This window comes from Eubalaena glacialis, chromosome 15 (assembly GCF_028564815.1).
Source record: "Eubalaena glacialis isolate mEubGla1 chromosome 15, mEubGla1.1.hap2.+ XY, whole genome shotgun sequence".
NCBI classification, from domain to species: Eukaryota; Metazoa; Chordata; class Mammalia; order Artiodactyla; family Balaenidae; genus Eubalaena; species Eubalaena glacialis.
Genome location: NC_083730.1, coordinates 26,949,427 through 26,962,685, shown reverse-complemented (window position 1 = coordinate 26,962,685; position 13,259 = coordinate 26,949,427). Strand labels below are relative to the sequence as shown.

General features: G+C 37.4%; 1 protein-coding gene across 2 annotated transcripts in view; it reads right to left on the bottom strand.

Annotated features, from left to right (window-relative positions):
* SMAD2 (SMAD family member 2) overlaps positions 1–13,259 on the bottom strand; it is a 95,852-nt gene that overhangs the window by 59,987 nt on the left and 22,606 nt on the right. For both annotated transcript variants that reach the window (XM_061170346.1, XM_061170345.1), the window contains exon 3: positions 8,459–8,747. In XM_061170346.1, coding sequence (XP_061026329.1) covers positions 8,459–8,694 — 236 coding nt within the window. In that variant the 5' untranslated portion in view covers positions 8,695–8,747. The remainder of the gene's footprint in view (positions 1–8,458; positions 8,748–13,259) is intronic.

Here is a 13,259-nt window from a genome sequence, read left to right as displayed (position 1 = left end):
TGCATGAATGGTATAGCACCTCAATTCTCAGTGTAGGTTACTTGCAATCAGTTGTTCTCAGATTTCGGGTCTCTGAATAAATATCAGAAGAGTCCTACTTTCAAAAGCTGTTACAATTTTGCTTCCAGGTAAGACATAAGCAGGTCATAGCAGGCTAATGTTCCCTATTGCAACAACTAGGGGGAAAAAAATAACAAAAAATACTTATTCAAAGACAATGGAGAGCTATTAAAGTAATGAGATCCAAATGAACAAAGACTGCGAGAAGAGAGAACACTTTCTGGTGAACTGACAACTGTCTGTCATTTCCTTCCCTGGGGTCACCTGCAGATTCTAGGTACAGGCTGAGCATCAGGCTCGGTCTGGGAAGAAAAACTCTACTGAAGAAAATAACACAGTCAAACTTTTGACAATCACAAGATTCTCCTTCCTCAAAGACATCTGCCCGATTTTAAAAATGCAAGCATCAGGAGGCTCAAGAGCCAAACTCAAACTATGGAAGAAGAGTAGAAGTGAATCTCCCACAGCGTTTGAGGGAGTGGATGACAGAGACCTGCCAGGCTTTTAAGCAAAATCCCAGGAGAATCTTATTTGCAGAAAAGGTACGTGCCAGTGTAGACTAAATCAAATTAAAATGGCAACCAAGCCTCAACCCAGCTCAATCCCTGAGAAGATTAAGGTGATCCAGCCTATCTACCTGACAGGGAAAAGCATCATTTGCAGCATCTATAATTCTCTTGTATGCAATATATGGCGTACAATCAAAATTACACAGCACATGAAGAGGCAGGAAAATGTGATGATAATCAAAAGAATGAACAGACAATAACAGAAGCAGACCTAAAGATGATCCAGATATTAGAGATGACAGGGACTATAAAATAACTACTATAAATATATTAAAGAAAATTCAGGAAAATAGAACAGGTGAAGAATTTCAATAGAGATTCAGAATCTATAATATCAAAGGAACATACTAAAAATGAAAAATATAGTATTTTAAATTAAGAACTTATTGAATATGTTTAACAGAAGACTGAACATAGCAGAAAATCGGAGCAGTAATCTCAAACTTAGGTCAATAGAAAATATCCGAACTGAAAGAGGAAAAACAAAAAGAATGTAAAGAACAGAGTATAAGAGACATGTGGACCCAGTCATTTCAGTCCAATTACCAGGTAAGATTTAACACAAGATTGAAGAATATCCTAAACTGGTGTTTTACTACTAGTTTCCATCTTCACAGTCTATGTGTGGTACTGTCAATTTCAGGTCCCTTAGATCAGTGGTCCCCAACCTTTTTGGCACCAGGGACCACTGTGTGGAAGACAATTTTCCCACAGACCGGGGTGGGGGGGTGGGGGAGGTGTTTTCAGGATGATTCAAGCGCATTACGTTTATTGTGCACTTTATTTCTATTATTGTTACACTGTAATATAAAATGAAATAATTATACAACTCACCATAATGCAGAATCAGTGGGAGCCCTGAGCTTGTTTTCACTTGACACTCACTGATAGGGTTTTGATATGAGTCTGCAAGCAATTTATTATGGTCTCTGTGCAGTCAAACCTCTCTGCTAATGATAATTTGTATTTGCAGCCGCTCCCCAGCACCGCCTCAGCCCCACCTCAGATCATCAGGCATTAGATTCTCATAAGGAGCACACAACCTACATACCTTACAGGCGCAGTTCACAGTAGGGTTCCCGCTCCTATGAAAATCTAATGCTGCCGCTGATCTGACAGGAGGCGGAGCTCAGGCGGTAACACGAGCGACAGGGAGCAGCTGTAAATACAGATGAAGCTTCGCTCACTCGCCCGCCACTCACCTCCTGCTGTGCGGCCCGGTTCCTAACAGGCCATGGACCGGTACCAGTCCGTGGCCCGGGGGTTGGGGACCCCTGCCTTAGATGGTAGTGGTACATTTACTCGTATCACCAGCGGGGACGACATAGGCCTGGAAACACTCTACTACACGACAGGCAGGAGAAGGAGCAAACAATATAGTTCAATGTTGTCCCCAATAATAATGATCTTCCTAGAATGTGGTTAGTCACATAGTCTGGGCAAGCTGGAATGGTTCCAGATAAGACTGGAAAGAGACCAAAGATGTTGAGAAAATAAAAGATGGTTATAATTCTTTAAATGCTTATTATTTTAGCTAGGTTGATTCTAAGTTGAGAAATGAATTCTTTACAGCCAATACGTTACGTGAATGGGACAAGAAAAGTGGGGATGACGCTTGTTGCATCGAGCGTTAAATTTAAAATTATAGATATTAATTAATCTGGGTAATAATCCTATAATTTTATAAAGGAACCTAGGTCCTAGGGCAGGTGGATGCTTTCCCTGATCAGGTAAATGATAAAAATCCCCTACGGAAGAATATATCATATACACAAAAGGGCTCTGAATACCAGGGTCCTAGAGCATGAGCTCCCTCAATAAAAAAGAACTGTAAATGTAGGCACCAGATAAAGGTTAAGGGTCTTAGCAAAGTGTCTTTCAAATTGTGTTTCACAGGACCATAGTGAAGTGCTCATTACAAGCGCCTTCACAACTTATACACAGAACATATAGAAAGAAAATGATAAGTTGGATGCTGAGGCTGATAATCTCAAAGTTCTAGTTTGCATTTATAAAATGTTTCATTGTTTTGATGAATTGATTTTATAAATAAATGTTATACTAAATTATGATAGTTGTCTGGCAGAAATGTTTACTAAGCAAAGATAGACAATACAATTTAATGTGAGTTCTTTTAGAAAACCTGGAAGGAAAATGAAGACATGGAATATCTGTGAATATTTCAAACAAATCATACTCATGGCTGTAGTGCTTTATAGCTTACAAACTAAACATTATTTCAAAGGACCCAAAAATAGTACTGTGAAAGAACTCAAATAGTACCACCCGTTTCACAGATGAAGAAACAGTCAAAAGTATAATCACATGCCTCAGGATTCACATTCATCAGTACTGAAGAAGCTGACTCAAAAACAAGTCATCAAACTTCAGAGTTCTTTCTGTCATAGTATTCCATATATATTATCTCATATACATACACCCCCACACACACAGTCTATATCTATGTGTGAACGAGGGAGAGAGAATTATTCCCTTCTGAAATAACAAAAAAGCACTAATTTAAGAAGAACTGAAGGATACTATAGTTTGGTTTTAAAAGACTTCTCTTTAATTCTTCCTGGGTTATCCAGAGAAGTAAAAGGGTAGTAATACAAAATCAAAAATAAAAGTTGACAAATCTGCATAAAGTTTATTTCAATTACTCTGATATTTAAAAATTTAGAAGATGAAAAACAAAATCCAAATGTTAGCAACAGCATTAACAAGAAACATATCCTGTAAGGATATATAAGACACTAGTAATACAACTGGGTGAGGAGACGGGTGACAACTAGAGGGGGAGGGACACATTTTTCCACTGTATAATCTGTGTTTGAATTTGGAATCATGTACACATACTACTTTGTTTTAAGGAACATACTTTTTGAAGGAAAAAATATAAATACATTTATTAGAATGTTAAGAAAATGAAAATATAATTGCCCTTTAACAGAAAAATTGACTTAATTTAAAGGGTAAAAAAAGCGAAGCCAAGAATAGTCTAAGTATTGCCCAAAAGTTATTTTTAAACATTTCATTGGGCTTCCCTGCTGGTGCAGTGGTTAAGAATCTGCCTGCCAATGCAAGGGACACAGGTTCGAGCCCTGGTCCAGGAAGATTCCACATGCCGCGGAGCAACTAAGCCCGTGAACCACAACTACTGAAGCCCACACGCCTAGAGCCCGTGCCCCGCAACAAGAGAAGCCACCGCAATGAGAAGCCCACACACCGCGACGAAGAGTAGCCCTGGCTCACCACAACTAGAGAAAGCCCACGTGCAGCAACAAAGACCCAACGCAGCCAAAAAATAAATAAAAATAAATTTTTAAAAATTATTAAAAAAATAATAAAGTAAAACAAACCATAAAAAAAAACATTTAATTATGCTGACTGCAAAAGTAAAACATACTTTCATAGATAAATATTAGGGAAAAATTACAGGACATTTCTTTTTTTAGGTAATCCATAAATAATCACTATTAACAATTTGATGTATTTCTCTAAAGTTTCAAGATTAAGTGTTAACATTTTTGGAAGTACTGCTTTATCAAGTTAAGAAAATTCCTATTTCTAATTTGTTAACATGAATACTGAATTTTATAGAAAGCTCTTTCTAGATCCACCAAGATCAGAGTGTTCATAAATATAAATACAGAGTATCTTATATTAATGGATTTCCTGTAGGTGAATCATACTAGCATTCCTGCAATAAACCTTACCTAGTCATGATTTTGTGGTTTTGTTTTTATAATTCAAGCTTTTTCATTTATAATTTTTGCATTTGTTTTTATGAGTAAGATTGATATAAACTTTACTTTTACTATTCATTTTCAATTCTGGTATAAAATGAGTTGGGTAAGTTTCCTTTATTATTAGAGTTAAGGAAACTGTGGGTTAGGATTGGGTTTCTCTAATTCTTTGCTATATAAACAATGCTGAAATGAACACCAGAAATCTTGGACTATATTCCTGATTATTTCCTTAGGATGAAAGATCAAAATGTAATTATATGGTCGAAGTACCACCTTAGGAAAGCCCTTATAATTTATGTTTATGAAAATAAATTCTTCATTCTTACACATTTATGTACAATGGATATGATCAAATTGGCATTTCAGACCTCACAGCCACTTGTTTTAAACTTTACAAGCTCTCCATCCCCACTGCTGTTTGGATTTTTCTTTACTGTAGATTAAATGCACTGAAAGTCATTTTTTCTTCTTCTGACTGATTCATTACCTCAATATCAATTGCCATTCTGATTTTATGACTGAGTTGTCCTCCATTTGTTAGTCTCAAAAAATTGAGATGGAAAAGCTTCATGAAACTTTATACTATTCAGCTCATTGTAGCTTAATAGGTTAAGATCTACCCATGAATCACTTTGTGTCACCACATAAAACAGTAAGAAGGAAGCAGTGACACATATGGGTAGTAGCTTCTATCCCTTCAGAGACAAAGCGATGAAGGCAGAGTTAATTATGTGAGGGGGATGGGAGGGACATAAAGTCAGGACTATGTTTCTATCTGCAATTTAGTCCCACTCTAACATTAGAAGATGGGGGTTGGAGGAAAGGAAACTGTTAAGAAGAGTCAATGAAACAGGTTTTTTTTAACAGAAAACATTTGTCATTTTAAAAAGTTAAGTAATTTATGTTTCATGTTCATTAATACATGATGAATACATCAATACCTTAAGGTATTTTATTGACAACTTATTTGCAATTTTAAGTTAATAAGCTTACAGTAAATCCACCATGTATTACATTTTAAATAATTTTGTTTAAGCTATGGTTCGGATTCCTCCATAATGGACCCTTTCCACACCCATTCCCCACCTTTTACAGTCTATATAATTAAGAATTGACTGAATGTTTAAATACATTTAGTAGTTAAGAGACGACTAATAATCTGACACAATATAACTGTTCTATTATTAAAAACAAACTTTATAAAATATATGGCTCCAGAATATAGTGCAAGAAACTTAAGTTTTTTGATAAACAGCCAATATTAACAAATCTACATTTCTTGAAATATTAGAAAAAAAAGACCACCAAATTAGACAAGCAAGTTCCTAAGCTTCAAGGAACTTTTAAAGAGTGAAAAACAAGATACTGGACAAGCGCCACTTCACTTTCATTACTCAGGTAAAAGTGCGGGGAAAAAAATCTTTAAATGATGAAAAAGCCCTAGAATATGAAAAAAAAAAATCTCTAAAAACTAGACTGTAAAATGAAGACTGGAAAATAAGGAAAAGAAATTCGACTAAAGGGACTTCCACAGTTTAAATAGAAGGTCTATACATTTCAATCATGAGGCTGCTTCCTACTATATCTCCTTAAGAGACAGGACTGCATGACTATCCTCTCAGTTCTGTTCTGCCAACAACCTCACTGCACTGGCACCGGAGCCCTAGATGAAGCTGTGCAAAAGCATGGCCCCCTGTCTTCCTGGATCACACAGCTCCCTTGGATGAGGAGACAACATAGTAACTGGTCTCCCTGCCTCCACTCTTGACAGTCTCACAACCATTTTCCTCACTTCTTTACCTAAGACTCTTTGACAACTCCCCCATCACCCAATCACACTCATGTTCAGTGTGAACCCCCCAGCGCACGATGTGGTGCTTCCTCACTACCACACAGCCTCTGAGTCCTGCCATATCCCACCTCCCACCTGACACTCCCAGGACCCCCATCACCAGTCCTCTCAACACCCCAGGGTCACTGTGGATGAATGGAGCTTCTCCTGACTAAATTCCTCCTTTACCTCCACCCAACTCAGGCACCAATCTTTCTCCAGGAGGAAATTTTCCACAAGCCCCAGAGGAGGGAAGGGTCCCCACTTTGGACACAGCTCCCTAAGCATATATCTTTCAGAACACCTCCTGCACATTATGAAATTATCTTTCTTATTTTTTAAAGTTTACCTCCCTTACTAGGAAGTAAGCAACTCAAGAGCAAAGACTGTATGTTTATAAATGTTTACTGAACTGAAATACCAGGCACTATACAATGAAAAATGAACACAAAAAACTTGACTTATTCTTAACCAATTCGTCAGCAAGTCCTGTTGAGTTCAACTTCCAACCAAATCCATCCACTTCCGGTGGCAGCACAGCCTCCATGCCAGCCCAACCTCTGGCATCTCTATTTTGGACTGCTTCAATAGCCTCCTGATTTCCCCGCTTGCAGACCACTATACCATACCAGTCTACTACACACACACGTGCACACACACACCACTACACCACTACCCACCCCCAGCCCCAACCACGTGTGTCTGGCAGCCAGAATGATCTTTGTAAAAATATAAATGTAAAAAATTCTTTAAAAATGGATTAAAATCTGAAAATCCACTTAAAAATCTTTATTTGCTTTCTATTACACTGACACTAAAATTCAAACTGCCCTACGATGCCCTCTATGATCTGACCCTTTCCAAGTTTTGTACTCATTTTGTATCACTCCATCTCTACTGCGATACAGTAAGTCCTCCAATACAATAAGCTATGTCCTGACTTGGCATCTTTACACTCACTCCTTCCTCTGCCTAGAAGACCTCCCTCAGCTAGCTGCTACTTCTCAAAGCTCAGCTTAAGTGTCACAATCCCATCCAAAGCAGTTTTACCCCTCAGTCGTCGTTTTCTTTGTACTCATTACCATCTCAAATTAATTTGTCCACTTGTTTACTGTGTACATCTATCCCTGAGGAGGGCAGGAACTTTGAGTTTTGTTCATACTGTATCTATCCCATGTGCCTAAAACCAGTGCCTTGTACACAGCAGGCATTCATAAACACTTCTAAAACGAAAGAATAAACCAGGAAAAGTGACCCTTATTTAAGAAATACATGAAACAAGTGAGGTAAAAGAAATGGATAATTAACCTACCAAACAAGGGAGGAAACATTCTACTGTTAGTATTTGCAAGCAGACAGGCTGGTGTTATTAGGATCTATTATCAACAAGCATCCAGAGTGTATTTCCCAAAACTCATTAGAAACGTGTCAAGTAGAATGGTTTTATACGTGCCATATGCTAGCCTATATGTATGACACCGAAAACAATCATTTTTAGAAAATGCTATAAACTGACACTCCTGCAAACCCTGTAATGTGCACAACTATAGTAGTACACATTACAACACTTAAAAACCACTTGCTACTTTATTTTAAAAAACAGTATTTCTGACAGTGGTACTGATATGTAAATGATTAAATTTACACTAATAAAACTTCAACCTCTTAAGTAATAGGTCCTTCTAATACAAGAGGTAGGTCTTCAAGACAGGTTCTGACCACCTATGACACCTAGGAAGCTGTCTCACATACTGTTCTTTGTTAGAAGTAATGCTGCAACTCAAGCAAAAACTATATAAAATTCATCACAATGTTAGCAGCCTCTGTTAACTCCTTACTGAAGTTCTGACCAAGGGAGGAGAAAACTGTCAGTCACTACTGCACTAGTGATAGAAAAATCTTTGAATCTTTATTCAAATGTCATTCAATCACAGAAATTAGGATAACATACAATGAAGCATTTAGGCAATGAAGGTAAATGAAGACAGTGAAGATAAAAATACAATCTAAGTATTTTATTTTGCTTGATTAAACCTTCTCACTGTTCAAGAAAATGCTTTGTAAAATAAACAAGTCTTAACGAGTCAAACAAAATTAATATGACAGGTTAAAAATAGCTGTCATATTTTAAAAATCACTATTGACAGGTCACTTGAAAGTAACAAAATTTCAATAACTTCCCTTCAGATTCCTTTAAGCAATTTTCAACAGTATGGCCATCAAATTCCTGATCTAACAACACTTACCTTGGTATGGTAACACATTTAGTATTACAATTTTGAGTGGTGATGGCTTTCTCAAGCTCATCTAATCGTCCTGTTTTCTTTAGCTTCTTCACCAAACTTTTAACTGCTTTCTCACACCACTTTTCTTCCTGTCCATTCTGCTCTCCACCACCTGCTCCTCCAGATCCACCAGCTGACTTTTTCCATCCCAGCAGTCTCTTCACAACTGGTGGAGTGAATGGCAAGATGGACGACATGTTCTTACCAAAGGCAGCGATCCACTCTAAGAAAATATCCTCCTTAATCTAACCTAGAAAAGATATGGAAAGGATAATTTAGAGGCTAACTTTACAATCAACTACTTGTTTCAACACAGTATCAAAAGCAAATTACAGAATGCAATAGAAATTCAAATTATTTCTTTCACAACAGACATTCAGAAGTTATCTTTTTCACCCCTGAAAATGACTTTACTAATTTAAATGAACTGTGGAAACAAATCCTTCTAAAAACAAGACAGTGTTATAAGTAGACAAATATAATAATTTTGCAAGTAAAATCTTTTATCTTTATCAACACTGGACAAGTTTATCACTACCCATACTACTTTATTTTTAACTTTTAATAGTTATCAATAAAATATCTTCACCAAAAGAAAGTTTTCCTCACTTTTTAGAATTTCAATCTATTCTCAAAACACGTAACAAAAATATTTTTAAAACTTTACAAGCTCAATATCCCCAAAGTTTTAAACTTTCATAACCAAGTATCATAAAGTACAATGTAAAGTTATAACAAGGGAAAAGGCATGAAGTGTGAAGTAAACAAGAAGAATAAAGACATAGGGACTTCCCCGGTGGTGCGGTGGTTAAGAATCCGCCTGCAAATGCAGGGGACACGGGTTCGAGCCCTGAGTCCGGGAAGATCCCACATGCCGCGGAGCAACTAAACCCGTGCGCCACAACTACTGAAGCTTGCGCACCTAGAGCCCATGCTCCGCAACAAGAGAAGCCACCGTACTGAGAAGCCCGTACACTGCAACGAAGAGTAGCCCCCACTCGCCACAACTAGAGAAAGCCCACGCGCAGCAACAAAGACCCAACGCAGCCAAAGAAAAAAAAAAAGTTAAAAAATATAAAAATAAAGAAATAAAGGTAAAGAGAGTCTGTGAAAAAAAGATTTGGTTCACTTTTACCACCCCTTGAGAAGACTTTTAATTAAACCTCTTTTAAAAAATATTTTCATTTATATCTAAGTAACAACATGCATAGAGTAAAGTCAAATATAGCTCCTCTTCTCACACCAAGAGAATCTTTTAATTTTCTTGCTATTTATACCTCAGTAATGGTATCCCTTGAAATAGCAAGTTTAGATATACCTATCGATTTTTCTACAGAAAATGAGGATTTACACCACAACCACTTGCTTTCCTCCAACCTTAAAAATAATTATCTCCCAGGTAGTTTTGTACCTGATGAGATTAGTAGTTAACTACTGTATAATCATGTTTCCCTTTTTATACAACTCTTTCCTTTCCCCAGAGCTAATTATGTTAGTTTTTCATTTGCCTAGTTTTCTAAGCACCTACTACAAATTCTTCCCACACCCTCCACCAGCCCAATTAAAATTTAATGTCAATGGCTTTAATCTCAAAGTAAGAGATAAGATAATTTACCCTTGAGGACAGAACTGGAGAGTTCAGATTTGAGAAGAATGGAAAACATTTCGAAAACTAGCTCTGAGAAATATGGTAGAAAATCAACTAGGGTGAAGTGAAATAACAAACTTTATCAGGTATTTGCCAGATTATATATCAGAAAGTATTCCATGAAGGAGTTCCACTTCTAATCAGGAGGTATAGAATCACAATAGACCATCACTTTCACCCTAACAAAACAAGACAGAAAAGCTATAAAATCATGGTTTTTCTGAACCCATCAGAAAGTTTAAGATGCAAAGTAACCTAAGTGAAACTAAATTCCAGAAAGTGTTGAGTCTTGATAGAAGAGGAGCCCACAGATGGTCTCTTTCCTGGTGGAGTGGCTAAGGAAGAATAATCCCACCACAGTGAAGGTAAGGAGAAATCAGCCTAAATTTTAGTACATTTTAACAGTAACATGTAGGCTGACAAGACATATTAGAATTCCAAGGATTCCACAGAGCAAGTCTGCACCACTCAACCACTCAATCCCACAGGTCTGCACCAAGTTGGCCAAAATATGGCAAAGGTTGGAAGACAGGGCAGGAAAGCTAAGAGATACCCTAAGAAGCTTAGGGTCTTCCTCAAATGCCCTGAGGAGGTGGTTGGGGGGAGCAGGGGGGGGGGTGGTGAGATGTGAGAGAAATCAATCCAAGAGACTCCAGACATTCAGCTGCCAAGGGCGGAGGTGGGACAAGAGAGCTGAGACAGAAACTTCCATGCAGATACTCTGGAAATTGAACTACCAAGGCTGGGGTAGGAAAGGATTGCTGAGAGAAAGCACTGGAAGGTATTACTCGTACAGAGAGACCTCACTAGGCACAAAAACCTGGGGTAAGACTAGAGAGCAAAAAGAACTCCAGAATGACCAGGAAACCAGCAGCTAGGCTGTAAAGCAGAGAAATCACCCACGGTTCAGAAAGCTGATGGTTCAGATACAAAGCATAAAGAGATAACTGAAATTACACTAAGACAACAAATATTGCAGAAAGTAAAGTCTTAATCCTACTCTCAAAACACTCGAAGTAATCAAAATAAAGTTGCAAATAAGCCCAGAACTAGCTGACTATGCACACATCTTGTTGACTTAGCCCCACAAGAAATGATGGGCCATTTTGGGGAAGTAGATAATATATACTTCAACCTGTACTGATTTTACACAAACATTCAGCATTCAATCAAAAATTACAAGACAGAGAGAGTAGCAAACCAAAGTCAAAAGATGAAAGTATTAATATAATCAGATCAGAGAAGGCCTAGATTTGGGGATTATCAGACATACTTTAAAATAACTATGATGAAAACTGATGGAAAAGAAAGACGACATGAATAATGAAATGGAGAATTTAATCACAGACATTGAAGCTATAAAAAAAAGATCACAGGGAAACATTAAAAATGAAAAATACAATATCAGAAATTAAAGGTTTCTTTAGATGGATTTAAAAACAGACAGAAATAAGCTGTGAATGTGAAGACAGGCCAAATTAAAATGCCCAGATTGAAACATGAAGAGGAAAAAAAAAGTGTGGAAAAAATACCAGAACATCCAAGACCAAATGTCAATTGGGGTTTAAGTGGAGTGTAATTGGGGTCCCAGAAGGAGATGAAAGAGAGAATGGGGCAGAAAAAGCTTAAGAAGAGATAATGGCCAAAAACATTTCAAAAATGATGGCCGATATCAACCCACAGATGGAAAGGAAACATACAGTAGTCAATCTGCTGAATATTAAAGATAAAAATAAAGATAATGGCTGAGTGTCAGCTAGGATGGCAGTTAAGAATCCCTGGAAAACCCAGACAAAAGGGGAATCTGCACTCATTCACAAGCTCTTTTCAAAGGCTCTCAAATGAGTTCTCTTGAAAAAGAATGGCGTGGGGCAAGAGAAGGGAGAGAGCTCCTCCCCTTTAAGTGGCACCTAACATGAAGCAAAAGCCTTCAACCAGGAGGGGAGATGCAGGAAAGCCTCCCACACCCAGGGCCCAAGGAAAGTTTCCCTGCCTGAAAGGGAAGAGTAAAGCAAAAGTTGTGTACTATTTGGGAGGGTGGGGGGAGCAGAACCTATTTGCCCCACTCCCACATACAAACAAGCCTTTCACCATGTAACATAACCACAGTCTACCCCTAGAGGAAGGCAGGAAACACTGCCACCACCAGTGGCAGACAAACATACCCTGATGCTAAGGAATGAATAGAAAGCAAAGCTATCGATATGACAATGGGCCAGGAGCAAGAAACTGTCTTTGGCCCAAGATTCTGCACTAATACAAAGCAAAGGTCTGCTAACTACTAGAAGGAAAAATCCTTAACAAAATATTAGCAAATCACACCCAGTAACATATATAGAAAAAATAATACATCATCACCAAGTGGGGTTTATCCCAAGGAGCAAAACTGGTTTAACAGTTAAAAAAAAAAAAAAAAAATCAAGCACCTCATTTACAGTATACAGGAGAAAATCCTTATGATTCTCTTAACTGATGCAGGAAAAAAAAAAAGCATTTGACAATGTTAATTTAGTATCTATCCACGATTAAAAACTCTCAGAAAACTAGAAATAGAAAAGGGGAAAAAGTTCTTCATTCTGGAAAACGACATCTATGAAAAACCTAAAGCTAGCAACATATCTAATGATGAAACATTAAGTCCCTTTCCCTTATAAGTGAGGATAAGACAAGGATGTCCACTGTCACCACTTCTATTCAATAACGCACTGAATGTTCCAGCCAGCACAATAAGGCAAGAAAGAAATAAAAGGCATAAAGATTGGAAAGAAAGAAGTATATTCTCTGGTGGTATGACTGTCTCCATTGGAAACCGCACAGAACCTACAAAAACACTAGTAAAATTAGGAAGTGAATTTCGCAAGGTTTCATGATAGAAGGTCAACATACAAAATTAAGTGTATCTCTACATACAAGCAAAGAACAAATGGAAAATGAAATTTAAAGAAATACCAGTTAAAACTGCAACAACAACAAAAAAACCTATAGGTCAATCTAAAGAAAGATACTCAAGACCTCTATACTAAGAACTGCAAAATACTGCTAGGGTAAATGAAAGAAGACTGAAATGAAGAGAGACCATGTTCACAGACTGGAAGACTCAATATTATTTAAATG